This window comes from Podarcis filfolensis, assembly GCF_964270895.1.
Source record: "Podarcis filfolensis genome assembly, chromosome: 8".
Classification (NCBI taxonomy): domain Eukaryota; kingdom Metazoa; phylum Chordata; class Lepidosauria; order Squamata; family Lacertidae; genus Podarcis; species Podarcis filfolensis.
The window spans coordinates 62,698,241-62,713,073 of NC_139611.1; the positions used below are offsets into that span (position 1 = coordinate 62,698,241).

Here is a 14,833-nt window from a genome sequence, read left to right on the forward strand (position 1 = left end):
GTATGTTTACTCTGGAGCCTGTTCAGCGTGTAAAGGCATTTATTTGTTTAATTTGCAGTATTTATTACATGCTACCTGGTAGCAGAAGTTATTTGGGTGTACAAGCCAAATTAAAAAGAAAAAAAAAACCTGAAGTATGTTTAACTCTGGTCCCCTCCGCCCTAAATGTGAAATCTAAACGAGACTGAAAAAGACAGTAGAATAATATCAGTGTAAAACCAGCTACAGAGAATAACACCAGTACCAAGGATCTGAGGAAGGGCTGTAGCCTGGTGATAGAGCATCTTCTTTGCATGCAGAAGATCCCAGGTTCAATCTCTGGCATCTCCAGGTAGGCCTGGAAGAGAATCGTCTCTGAAAACCCTGGAGAACTGCTGCCAGTCAATGTAGACCAGGGCTAGCCAGTTGGGCGCCCTGCAGATGCTGCTGGACTTCAGCTTTCATCCTCCCCAGCCAACATGGCCAGTGGTCAGGGATGCTGGGAGTTGGAGTTCAGCAACATCTGGAGGTCACCACATGAACTACCCCCTGGATAGACGATACTGAGCTAGGTGAACTAATGGAATCTCTTGATATAAAGCAGCTTCCTGTGTTCTGAAGGCATTAAGGTATCTTAGAATCCTAGAGCTGGAAGGGACCCTGAGGATCATCTGGTGCAGGGGTCGGCAAGGTTTACCTCGCCTGGACCGGTACATGCCACTGGAGATCCCTCCATGGGCCAGATCACACGTAAGTGTGCACGGCTGCGATTTCTGGTGTCTGCGTCTGCACAAACATGATTTCTGGTGCCTGCACAGATGAGATTTTCGGCATCTGAGCATGCGCAGACACAATTTCCAGCACCATAGAAGCGAGTCCCCGCGCCGGTTTAGCACAGCACGGGGGGACTTGCTGAGTGGGTAGCTTGATTCGGGGGCGGCTCGGGGGCTGGATAAATGACACCTGTGGGCTGCTTGTGGCCCATGGGCCTTAGGTTGCCTACCCCTGATCCAGTGCAACACCTGCATTGCAGGAATATGCAGTTTTACCTTACAGGAATGCAGCCTGCAACTGTAGTGTTATCAATACCACACTCTAACCAGCTAAGCTATCAAAGGCAGAGTTATTTTCTCTTGAGAGAAAAGAAGCCTATTTATTAAAGTATCATATACATATGCAACTTATAAATCCACAACAAAATAATGCATTTTTTTAAAAGTACATACTGCAATGCACCCAATAACATAAGACATATGTTTCATTGTACTTTGTTACTCCTACATAATAAACATTCTCCACTTCTCTATGAACAGATTATTCTGTCTCCTATCCTCTCTAAACCTAACTATCTTTGTTAAGATGAAAAAGGTTGGGAAAAATTCAAAATCTACCTGGTGCGAAATTATCACCAGATGAAGGTGCAGGGCAAGTCTTTTTAGGGAGTGCATTACATAAGGATGTATGGAGGAGAAATTCGATTCCGTTCACACCTGAAGGTAAACCAACTAAATTTACAGCTTCCGAAACAATGTGTGAACCAAAGCACAAACATCATTTGAAATCTGCATGTCTCTCAGTTTTGCAGTGTGGTTTTCCCACCAAGGAATGTGAACAGAAATGCATATACTGTACTGGGGCAAAGTGTGCACAGAAGTTTTTTAAATAGTGCAAATAACATGCAAACATGCATTAGTTTGCAAACAAAAGTATATATTAGACAAAACTGCAAACCAACATGTGTATATTAGGAGAAATTCACACTAAGGTGCTCATGAACAATTTTTTTAAAATCTGCAAACTGGTGTGGAAATGTAAAGAGCTGAAGATTCGAAAAATGAGAAACCAAAAACAGAGACTTGCCCATCCTTAGCTGTATGATAGATGATGTCTCTGTGTGTGTGTGTATGAAAATGATACACGAGTAACGTATAGGAGTACTGTAAGGATAGACAAGCTTTTTGCTGTTAAGAGCCACGTTGCCCTGACGTAGTCTGTTGGCGCCGCTTGCAAGCTGTGGGTGGAGCCAAAACTAATAATGGTAAAGGCCACCCAATTTCTGTCTGTGTCTTTGTCCCTTCCCCTCCTCCATCCCCCATGGGCTGCCAGGGAAGGGACAGAATGCTCTTGCTGACAGTCTGAACTGTTCACTTACAGAGGGCTTTCGAAATTAGGTTGCGGACCACAGGGTTCCCACCTCTGGAGCAGCATACTTGTTTGAGTGCAGTGTGATTCCTCTGGCACTTCGAATACGCCCTTTAGTTGAGCCACACAATGCTCTGGGTTCCACGACTGCAAAGAGGGCATTGTGATCTCTGCGGCAGGAGAACAGAACCCACGTTTTTGCATTGTTGTGCACTGAAACTGGCTGCAGTCCACCTCTTTGGGGCAGGAAAGAAACATGAGACCGATGTGAAACTTCTTGCTTTATTTGGCTACTGAACCAGTGGCCTCTCATATTCACCATTACGTGAATTGAGATAGTGCCATAGAAAGCAATTCAGGAAGTTAATGTTATCTCCTGGTGGATTATACTATGTTACAATATGTTTTTGGTAACAACTTCCCTCCTTCATCTCTGAGGCCAGCAAGGAGTCCATTGTTTTGATTTCCTCTGTTTCAGAATGGTGAAAAGTGCTTTATGCTCCAAGGATGAAATAACATCCTAAATGGTTTGGAGGCTGCAGTCTTTCAAGGGTTGCTTCGCCTTCTGCATGTGCCTGTCCCACCCAGTGTGGTAGATGCTCCAAAAACTTTGAGGTGTGTTGATCAGAACCATACACAGTATTCCAAGTGTATCCACTAATTGCTGGACAGATTACTGCTGTGTCGTTGTAAGTTTAGCCCCTTCCTTATTCCACTCTGAACCAGCTCCTCTTACTTTACCTGTTGGTGTGAGTCATATGACAAAATAAAAATGGGAGAGAAGAGAATTTCCAGTTATGACTATTACACTCTTTGGGCCAGGTGTTTCCTGCCATAAATAACCAGGAAGGTTTAATTGCGATTTTATAAGGATTTATTTTTTTTTTTGCACCGAAGGAGGCAATAAGGAAATGAACAGCATGCACAAAATGGGACCAACTTAGGAGGAAATCATTAAGCCACCCAAATTCTAATTAATGTCCCTAGACAAGAGAAGGCTAGTTTGCTTGCACTCACCTAGTCTTCTGACCTGCTCCAGAATGTTCGTGCTCTGGAATCGTATGTATTATTTTTCTACCATGCATATATGTTTTTGCAGCATGCCGAGATTGTGCCTACTAATGGGGTTTCCTTACCAATGGGTTCCTTACCAATGGGTTTCGTTTGGCTCTGCTGGTTGCTGCACTTGGAGCTTCTGAGTGTAAAATGAATTTTGCTGGGGTCAACTGAATTCTGAAAAAGAGTTAATAACTGGCAGTGAAGTGTGCCTGTATGGCTTCTAATCAGTACTTTCTTGATGACAAGGAGATGTTCGTTTTGAAAGTGGTAATTATTTGATGGGAGATGCAATCTGAAATCACTTGCGTACTTTGTCATTAAGGCAGAAATGTGTGCACTGATGCTTCCTGGCCCATGCACCTATCTTGTAACCGAATGCATAAGAAACCATGTGAAAAATATTTGTCTGAGTTTGATTTGTCTGAGAATTTTGTTACATTTAGTGAGTTTGTATGGGGCTTTTTCGCTGCTTGATAACAAAAACTGTTACTTTGTGTGTTTCCTTATTTGCACTGGTGGCCTGGAATTTAAGGGCTGGAAATGAAGAGCTAAATTTGTGACTTAAATCTGAATGTCTTTTTTAGTTATGGCTTATAGCAAAACAATAAAAATACTACTACTTGAATGCACAGATGTACTTTTTAAAATAAAAGAGGTGGCTGTGTTGATCCAAAAGGGGAGAAACCCATAGGGCGATATGCAAATGAACAGTTCTGCAAGCAATTTCGGTTGCTTGATGCAATTGACTATCGTTAACCAGAGTTCAACAAGGGCCTTTTGATTTATGCACATGGAAGGCTGTTTTTTCTTTAAAAATAAAGAGATTAAACAGACTCTTAAAAGACGTATTCTAGCAAGGAGAAAGCTAGATCTTTTCTTTTCGACATTTGTTTTCCTTGGGAGCATGTAAGGAAGAATCATAGAACCATCGAATTGTAGGGTTGGGAGGGAGCATGAAGGTCATAGAGTCCAACCCTGTGCAATGCAGGAATCTTTTGCCCAATGTGGGGCTGGAACCCATGACCTTGAGATTAAGAATCTCATGCTGTACTGACTGAGCCATCCATCATGAGCGTTCTGTCATGTAAACCTGAAGTGGCTTGCACAGTCTGAAGTGGAGCAGCCCAGAGACATCAGTTTATCACCTCAGTGAGAACTAGTAGCTCTTCCAGAACTGCATGTATGTGTTGCAACATGTCATTGACGCAATAATAGTGCATTAGGGTTTGATTTGTACTGGACTGTTCACAAAATCATTCCGCTTGGTTGCTCTGCAGTGTTACTGCACTGTTGCCGTCTGGCGGGGTGCTCTTGCGCAATAGCGCAACACAAGTGGGGCAACACTCCCCCTTCCTCCTGTAACATTTGTGCTATGAGAGGTTACAGGATTTCAGCAGGAAGTTACAGAGCATGCAATGACTGGAAACTAGCACAAGCAGTAAGGACAGCAGGATCACATATAACCTTCCTGATGCCATCATGAACACAAATCGTCATGGACACACAATAAAAGAGCTGTCCAGAGGGGCCCCATATCTTCCATTGGAGGGTGAGATCAGACTAAGGCCACATTCAAAAGTACTGTGATACACTTTCAACAGCCATGGCTTCCCCCAAATAATTCTGGGAGCTGTAGTTTGTTAAAGAGTGCTGAGAGTTGTTCAGAAACCCCAATTCCCCTCACAAAGCTACAATTCCCAGAATGGCTTAACAATCCCTCTTCACTTCCAGAAACTTTACTTCTGTGAAAAGAGTCTCCCTATAACTCTCATCACCGTTAACAAACTACAGCTCTTGGGGGGGGGGTATGACTGTTTGAAGTGGCACCACAGCGCTTTAAATGCATCCCAGAGTTGGGTTTTGTAGTGTGTGCTTAAGTGCTGAAGGGAGTCGTGCCGATCCTCCATCCTCCTCTTTGGACTGTAGGTCAGCTGTCAAATTAATGTGTAGGCAGCCCTTGATTAATAGGAGGGTGGGGAGGCCTACCTGTTGGATGCTGTGAGGCCTCTCTGGTAACTACAGGCCTGAGGCAGCTGCCTCTATTAGCTTGACCCAAAGTGTAATAGGAGAGGGAATGTTAGATGGGAGAATGTTTACACTAGGAAGCCAGAATGGGCTATTGGGTGCAGCAGGCTCCACCTTGCCTTCAGGGAGGCAAACATGAAGCCAGCAAAGCATAACTAGGAAAGGGTGTCCCCCCCCCACTACAGTCCCCCCCTCTCTCTGAGGAAGAGATGTACTCAAACTATTCTCATGCAAAATCTCCCTGCAGCTATGTTTTGTTTATTTAAAAGCATTTCTAAACTGCTAAAAAAAGTAAAAAAAAACTCTTAAGTGGTATACAATATTAAAAACAACAACTAAGGAGTCGTAATCACAGAATTGTAGAGTTGGAAGGGACACCAAGGGTCATCTAGTCCAACCCCCTGCCTTCAGCCATCCCAGGGTGGGCTCTAAACCACTAACCTTCTGGTTTAGCAGTCAGATGCACTGACCCAACTAACCTTTACTCAGATTAGACCCATTGAAATTAATGGACATTAATAGTCATCCCGGCCATTAATTTCAATGGGTCCACTCTGAGTAAAAGTTGAAAACAACCCAATATCATAAAAATACAAACTGAAACCTATGAAAAAGCTGGATAAAAACAGATAAAAAAAGAACAAAACAATCATTCGGAGGACTCGTACACATAAACCACGGTCCATTTTTTATGGGTCAGGGGAAGCCTGGGCAAAAAGTTGAGTCTTTATAAAATGTCTGAAGCTGCTTCACAAACGGCAGAGGGAAGCACATTTTGTAGTATAGGGGCAACAACAGAAAATCCTTCTAAGTGAATGGCTTTATGTTATCAAGGCCTTGAATGTGTCCTATGTTCCTAGGCCTATCACAGCCCTTTTCTGTTTGACTCTTGTGCAGAGGTGGGGAACCTGTGGCTCTCCAAATGTTGCTGAATTACAGCTGGCCAGTGCCCTGCCCAGCCCAGCCCAGGATTCCATTTCTTGGTCATGATAGTGTGTGACAAAGAGACAGAACCCATGAACCAGCTTACAGTTAAAGTTCCATTAAAAGGTAAAGGGACCCCTGACCATTAGGTCCAGTCGGAAACGCCGTTTACCTTCCCACCAGAGTGGTACCTATTTATCTACTTGCACTTTGACGTGCTTTCAAACTGCTAGGTTGGAAGGAGCAGGGACCGAGCAACGGGAGCTCACCCCATTGCGGGGATTCGAATCACCAACCTTATGATCGGCAAGTCCTAGGCTCTGTGGTTTAACCCACAGCGCCACCCGCATCCCCTTTAAAGTTCCATACATAGTCCTAATTGGAGAGTAGTTTGTTTGTCTGTTTTATTGCATTTCTATCCCACCTTTTCTCCAAGGAGCTCCAGGAGGTGTACATGGTTCTCCCCCTCATTTAATCCCCACAACAACCTTGTGAGGTAGGTTAGGCTGAGAGGCAGTGACTGGGCCGAGGCCACCCAGTGAGCTTCATGGCCAAGCAAGGACTTGAACCCTGGTCTTCCAGGTCCTAGTCCAACGCTCCAACCACTACACCACTCTGATGGCTGGACTCAGTGTGTGCTATAAGTAGTCTATTGTGCATTTTTGATGGATTCAGACAAAGGTAACAAGGGCAATGACTGTCCTCCCCATCCCACATGCACACACCCTCGCCTGTGGCCAGTTTCCACACACCCAGTTGCTTGTTTTGGCAATCGGCAGCGGTGCTCGGATTAATAATCATAATAATAATAAAAAACCTTGGCCCCCTCTCTCCCGCCGTCCAGGAAATGCTGCCCAAACTGACAAGCCTGTTGAAAGGGAGAGTCAACTCAGCTCCTACCCAAAGAAATGGCTCCTTTTTCCTTCCTGAGAACACCTGGTAGGTCAGGACAGGGGTGTTGGGAGAGGGCAGGCTGACAGATCTGTTAGCAGTGTCTTTCCCCCGCAGAAAGGTGCAAGATTGAGAGTCGGGTTCCTGTTGCGGGAAGAGAAGGCAGGTGCTTTGTGGAGGAGGAGAGGGCGAGCGAGTGAGTTCAGTCCAGGAAGAGAAAAAGAGTCTTTATATTCAGCATGAATAAGAAGGGAGGCAACGGCAGTGGGTGGGTAGATAGGTGGGGGCTTCTCGGTGCTTACTGGTACCAATTTATTTTAGCAAATGCTGGGTTGTGGTTAGAGAGCCAGCCCAGTGAGCCATTCTGCCCCTCCTTTAATTTTTTTGCAAATATAGCGGGGGGGGGGGAGAGAAAGAAAAATAGTTTGTTGTTGTTGTTTAGTCATTTAGTCGTGTCCGACTCTTCGTGACCCCATGGACCAGAGCACGCCAGGCACTCCTGTCTTCCACTGCCTCCCGCAGTTTGGTCAAACTCATGCTGGTAGCTTCAAGAACACTATCCAGCCATCTCGTCCTCTGTCGTCCCCTTCTCCTTGTGCCCTCAGTCTTTCCCAACATCAGGGTCTTCTCCAAGGAGTCTTCTCTTCTCATAAGGTGGCCAAAGTATTAGAGCCTCAGCTTCAGGATCTGTCCTTCCAGTGAGCACTCAGGGCTGATTTCCTTAAGAATGGATAGGTTTGATCTTCTTGCAGTCCATGGGACTCTCAAAAGTCTCCTCCAGCACCAGTAAATGGACACTAACAATAAAAGTATTTCATAGATCCTAACTTAAACATAAAAACTGCCCTTCTTAATTTATATGTCCTACCAGATTGATAATTATAAGCTATGTCGGTGCTAGTCCTACACAGAGTAGTTCCGTTGAAATTAATGAACATGACCAAATTATTATTGTTAAATTTATTAGGTCCATTGTGTCAATGGTCTTACTCTGAGTAAAACTTAGTTGGCTACAGCCCTATACATTCAAATGCAGGAAAGGCAGTGAGATATGCAGACCACTGAGGAAGTAGATGGTGGGTGTTTATTCTTACAGCCTTGCAGGAGAAGTCTCTTTGCACCAATAAGGGCTCTTTCATTCTCTGTTTGTTAGTTTGCACATCATAGGAATACAGTTTAAGGGTGTGTGAACACCTGCAAACAGCAAGGATTTTTTCCAAACAGCAGGGCCTTACAAAGGCTTGCAAGAGAAACCAAAGGGGCATCTAGTTCAGCAGTCTGTTTCTCACTGTGGCCAAGTAAAAGCATCTGTGTGTTCAAGACATATTGCCATTGTTTAACTAGTTAGGATAACTATAAGATTTCAACTATATTGCAAGTAGTGCAAGTCAAAAATTAAAGAAGCAGTTGAACAGCACATGTAGGTCAGTGGTGGGGAACCTGTGGCCCTCCAAATACTGTTAGATTGTGAGTGTTGTGTTCTGCTCTGACACTGGAACCCCCAGGGCAAGCCTGGTCGAAGGTTGCTGGACCACGGACAGCTCCAAGTGCCTTTGAAGATGCTTTGGAAACTGCAGGTGGTGCAGAATCCAGCAGTAATATTTTCTAAAACCAGATAAAAGCAATACGAAAACAAAACACAACTGCCCATCACAAATAAAACTCGGTGTACAAATCCAAACATTTAAAATGAAGAGTCATATAGATATTAAATAGCATTGGGGACAAAACTGATCAGCTGCCAGTGGCTGAGGATACAGTCATCCACTATTTCTCTCTGGAACTGACCCAGTAAGTAGGAGTGCAATCACTGTAACATGGTAGCCCCAACTCTCGGAGTTGGTACAGGAGATACTGTGGTCATCTGAGCTGCTTTGAGCCGTAGTTCCTCTATCCAGCGTCTGAAGGAGGTTATCCATCAGTTCTCCCATCCTTTGCTATTTGCTTCTCTCCCTGCAATTGGTACCCGAAGGCAAACATCTAGGAATGCGTGAATCTGTCAATTTCAAATTCTCTCTTTCTCATTTTCCAATCTTAAATTCACTTCTTTGCATTTCTACTTCAATTTGTGTTTGTATGCAGTTTTGCTTAATACACACCTTTCCGCAAAGCAATTTCCCCTAATAGTTTTTATGTGTTATTTTCATTAATACATGCGTTAATTTGCACACTCTTACCTTTTGAGCACATTACTTGGCTAGAGGACTGCATTGCAAAGTTCTAAGAAGCGTGAATTTCAAAGTATGGCTCTGTGTTTTGGTTCGCATGGTGTTTTGGAAAGTGTAAACCAGATATATTCACCTTTAAATGCAAACTAAATTGAATTTCTCCCCCCTCCCTACACAGCCTTCAACGTGAAAGCTCCACCTAGCTTGTGTGTGAGTAGCCCTTACACCAGCTGCCTTACAATAATATTTATCCAGCCTTTTCCTCCGGCTTCCCATCATGCTGGCCTTTCCATGTTGCCACCCTCTTGCAAGAAGAACACAGTCCCTTGACTCAGCCCCTTGCTGCATTTATTTCCTTATTAAGTGAGAACTGGGTTTCCAGAAGCCTGTTTTGGACTGTATTGGATGGTGGTAAAACCACCACAGATCCTGCTTTAGGAAGGTGCAGCCATCATTATGTATTGGACAGGTTGAATCAGGAGAACTGCGAACTCACAACAAAAACCGTATATCATAGGGTTGGTGGATTTGGAAAATAGAACATTGAGATTTCAATTCTTCTTTCAAACGAGGGAGAGCGGCGAGGAAGCGTGGGGACGTATCCCCGACCACAGTAGATTATCATGTTACAAAAGTAACTCAGCCTTGGACACACAAAGGCACCATTCACTTAGAGGAGAATGACCTAGTTATGGATTCAGGGCCTGAGTTATTTTCATTTTTGCTTCTCCCCATTTTGGCTAGAAATAGCAAGGCCGCTTGGACACAAACAACATTGCAATTCAAAGCTTTGAAAACTGGGGGCAAAACTTCAGAAGAAAGCCAACATTCTCACAGGCTGCCAGCAGCTATCTGAATATTCCCATTTTTATTTTTCAGAAATTGGATTGGTTGAAATTCCACCTACAGAACAGTCATTGTAGAGCTGGATTCACAGTCCTTGGCAATTGTTGCACTTGCTTTACTGGCCCTTTCAGGCTTTGTACTGAGGATGCTCCCTGGTTCTCCACCTCCCAAACCTGAAGTTTTCACCCTTAAGCAACTGAAGAAGACTTAAGCTCTCTTTCACTGAAATGGGTGTGGGTGGGGTTCTTGGCATAGTCACAAACTGGGTCAATTTCCTGCAAGTAACTGTAGCTCTGGCCCAGGCCAGATTGAAAATTGAGCATTGAGGTTGGAATGCTTGTTGATTTCAGAGAGCTAACAGCCATTCACAAAGAAGAATCTCCACTCACAGCTCAGGTAAACAGTGTTGTCAGGTTTTTGTGCTGTTTCGGAAAAAACTGCAAAACCTTGTTAACCAGAAGGTACCATGGGATGAAAGAAATCTGTCCAGACTTGTAGCCACTTGCTCAGTAGCCTGTGGTGGGTAAGAATCTCCCCCAGGCAATGGGGCAGAGAAGCTTTTGAGACATAAAAGAGAATTCATTCTTTCCTTTATGCCATTTGTATATGTCAGAGGTGGCTAATGTGGTGCCTTCCAGGTGTTATTTGTTTGTTTGGTTTCTTTATTGCATTACGGTCTCTCCAAGGAGCTCAAGGTGCCATACATGGCTCTCCCCTCTCCTAGCCACCACGGTCACTTGGACCTCTACTGACAAAGATGTAATTGAATTGTCACAGGCTGTACTTTTTGCATTTCACTGCCATCCCTGCCCGCTCCACTCACTGTGAGACTGTTTGCTGTTTCTGTGCCACTGCAAGTATCAACAAACTTTGCAATGCTAGAATGATTGCATTTTCATGAATGACTGTTCATGCAAATGGCCTCTTAGCTTCTCTTTAGCTTTATATAGAATGGCCAACAGACTCGCTTTTTGTATTTGATTGGCATTTACATGCTTTTACTTATCCCCCCACCAATACAGGTGTCTCTGTGTAGGAATGGATCTGAATGGCATTCTTACACTCCATAGTTTGCAATGCCACATACTTCACTGGTGACTTACGTACATGATGGATTTGCTGTGGACAGGTTCTTTTCAACAGGGCAGCAGCTGAAGAGGGAGCACAAAGGGTTTTTCTTGTGTGTGTTTCTTGTGGCTGATCAGCTGCTCTCCCTGTGCAAAGGTCAGAGGGGGCAGGGTTTCTGTTGAGGTAGGTGATTAGCTGTGGGAGGAGCTTATCAGAGCTTGCAGGGCAGCAGCTGAAGAGGGAGCACAAAGGGTTTTCTTGTGTGTGTTTCTTGTGGCTGATTAGCTGCTCTCCCTGTGCAAAGGTCAGAGGGGGCAGGGTTTCTGTTGAGGTAGGTGATTAGCTGTGGGAGGAGCTTATCAGAGCTTGCAGGGCAGCAGCTGAAGAAGGAGCAAAAAGGGTTTTCTTGCAGTTTGATCCATCTTTTAGATTTAGGGGAGCTAGTCTCAAACGTTTGTTGGGGGAGACCTAGGTTTTTTTGGGGGGGGATTTATTTGTCCTGTCTTCACGCTTTTTATGCTGGAGGACCGCTGTAGTCACCCCCAACGACACGTTCTCAAGATGGAGGGTGAGGGAACAGCGGCAGTCGCCTGCGGTTCCTGCACAATGCTTGCCATCTTGCCAAAGGTTGCAGGCAGCTTTACCTGCAGCAATTGCATGTTGATTGCCCTCTTAAAAGACAAAGTCCAGCAACTGGAGGAACGTGTAGCTATGCTCCAAAGAATTAGAGAGCTGGAGCTCTTCTTGGAAGCAACAGAGCACACCGTCTCCACCAAGGAGGAGACAGGGGACTCCCCTGAGAAGGAGGCTAGTTCACCAACACAGGAGCCAGATATATGGAGAAACGTGACTCAAAGAAGTAGGAGGCCCAGGGTTCGCTCTATTGTTTAGAAATACACAATCGCTTTGAGGTCCTCTCCCCTAGCATGGAAGACGAAGAGCAGACTCCATTTGAGGATCTCTCCCTCATTACAGTCGATCAGGTATATGAAGACGAGCAGCAAAGTCAGTCCTCAGGGAATGTGCAGGCGACCTTGGAACGGACAGCTCACGGAAGAACCCCAACCAGACCTAAGAGGAGGCATGTAGTGGTGATAGGGGATTCCCTACTGAGGGGAACAGAAGCAGTGATCTGTGGGCCTGACAAGATGTCTCGGGAAGTGTGCTGTCTCCCTGGGGCTAAGATCCAAGATGTAACTGAACGACTGCAAGGAATCATAAAACCCACTGACAAATACCCCTTCCTCTTGGTTCATGTGGGAACCAATGACACTGCAAGCAATAGCCTCCAGAAGATCAAAAGAGATTACGAGGCTCTGGGCAGGAAATTGAAGCAATTAAATGCACAAATTGCCATCTCATCTGTCCTCCCAGTTGAACGACGTGGCCCAGGGAGAGAGGGAAAAATAGTGGAAGTGAACAACTGGCTTCGCAAATGGTGTAAACAGGAACGGTTTGGATTCTTAGATCACGGACTGCAGTTTCTTGAAGATGGACTTCTGGCAAGCGATGGGCTGCACCTCACAACGGTTGGGAGGAATGTTTTTGCAAAAAATCTCAGAAACCTCATCAGAAGGGCTTTAAACTGACTAATGTGGGGGAGGGAGACAGTGCTCCTGAAGGTAGGAGTCTATCAATTGATGAAGATGATCATCCAAATGTCATAGACCAAATGGAGCAAACAGCACGCAGACCTAGTGGTGGGAGGAAAAAATCCTTAAATAAGAGACACGGGGGAATGATTAATGGACTTCAATGTCTGTACACCAATGCGCAAAGCATGGGAAATAAACAAGATGAGCTTGAGCTCTTGGTACAGCAAACTAAATATGACATAATAGGCATCACTGAAACCTGGTGGGATAAGTCCCACGATTGGAATATAATAATGGAGGGATACAATCTATTTCAGAGAAACAGACCAGACAAGAAAGGAGGAGGAGTGGCGTTGTATGTCAGGGATGTGTATACCTGTGAAGAGATCCAAGATTTAGAACCTCAAAGCCAAAGTGAGAGCATTTGGGTCAAAATTAAGGGAGAGAAGAATAACAGTGACCTCATTGTGGGAGTTTACTATAGATCCCCAAGCCAAACGGAGGACATAGATGATGCCTTCCTGGAACAGATGGCCAAGCATGCAAAAGGAAGGGAGATAGTAGTAATGGGGGACTTCAATTACCCGGATATTTGTTGGATGTCAAACTCAGCCAAGAGCATATGGTCAAACAGATTCCTCACTGGCCTTGCAGACAACTTCATTGTCCAGAAAGTGGGAGAAGCAACAAGAGGAACAGCCATTTTAGATCTGGTCCTAACCAATGTTGATGACATGGTTAGTGGGGTAGAAGTGGAAGGATCATTAGGCGCGAGTGATCATGCTCTTCTGAAGTTTACTATACAGCGGAAAGGAGCAGCCAAGCATACTAGGACTCAATTTCTTGACTTTAAGAAAGCCGACTTCATAAAACTTAGGGAAGTGCTGGGTGAGATCCCATGGACAGTAATACTAAAAGGAAAGGGAGTTCATGATGGCTGGGAGTTTGTTAAGAGGGAGATAGTAAAAGCACAACTTCAGGCAATACCAATGAGACGGAAACATGGAAGGTGCCTAAAGAAGCCAGGGTGGCTATCTAAAGAACTTTTAACTGAGTTAAGATTAAAAAAGGATGTGTACAAAAAATGGAAAAGGGGGGAAACCACCAAAGAGGAATTCAAACAAATAGCCAGCACGTGTAGACACAAAGTCAGAAAAGCTAAAGCACAGAATGAACTCAGGCTTGCTAGAGAGGTTAAAAGCAACAAAAAAGGCTTTTATGGGTATGTTCGTAGCAAAAGGAAGAACAAAGAAACAGTGGGGTCACTCAGAGGAGAAGATGGTAAAATGCAAACAGGGGACACAGAAAGGGCTGAACTCCTCAATGCCTTCTTTGCCTCAGTCTTCTCCGATAAAGAAAACAATGCCCGACCTGAAGAATTTGGAGCAAATGATTCAGCAGAGGAAACACAGCCCAGAATAACTAAGGAGATAGTACAAGAATACTTGGCTAGTCTAGATGTATTCAAGTCTCCAGGGCCAGATGAACTGCATCCAAGAGTATTAAAAGAACTGGCAGATGTGATCTCAGAACCACTGGCAGTCATCTTTGAGAATTCCTGGAGAACAGGCGAAGTCCCGGCAGACTGGAGGAGGGCAAATGTTGTCCCTATTTTCAAAAAGGGGAAAAGAGAGGACCCAAATAATTACCGCCCAGTCAGTCTGACATCAATACCAGGGAAGATTCTGGAGCATATCATTAAGCAAACAGTCTGTGAGCACCTAGAAAGGAATGCTGTGATCACCAATAGTCAGCATGGATTTCTGAAAAATAAGTCATGTCAGACGAACCTGATCTCGTTTTTTGACAGAATTACAAGCCTGGTAGATGAAGGGAACGCAGTGGATGTAGCCTACCTTGATTTCAGCAAGGCATTTGACAAGGTGCCCCATTATATTCTTGTAAAGAAGCTGGTAAAATGCGGTCTTGACTATGCTACCACTCAGTGGATTTGTAACTGGCTGACTGACCGAACCCAAAGGGTGCTCATCAATGGTTCCTCTTCATCCTGGAGAAGAGTGACTAGTGGGGTGCCACAGGGTTCTGTGTTGGGCCCGGTCTTATTCAACATCTTTATCAATGACTTGGATGATGGACTCAAGGGCATCCTGATCAAATTTGCAGATGACACCAAAC

At 44.6% G+C, this 14,833-nt stretch overlaps 1 protein-coding gene across 7 annotated transcripts in view; it reads left to right on the plus strand.

Annotated features, from left to right (window-relative positions):
* The window catches only part of NCMAP (non-compact myelin associated protein), a 31,397-nt gene that overhangs the window by 9,577 nt on the left and 6,987 nt on the right, over window positions 1-14,833 (plus strand). The window contains exon 2 of one of the 7 annotated variants that reach the window (XM_083625663.1): window positions 6,974-7,068. The exons of 5 other annotated variants lie outside the window; for them this stretch is intronic. In XM_083625663.1, coding sequence (XP_083481789.1) covers window positions 7,038-7,068 — 31 coding nt within the window. In that variant the 5' untranslated portion in view covers window positions 6,974-7,037. Of the gene's footprint in view, window positions 1-2,619; window positions 2,811-6,973; window positions 7,069-14,833 lie in introns of those variants that run through there. One more of the 7 variants, XM_083625665.1, reaches the window with a different exon arrangement.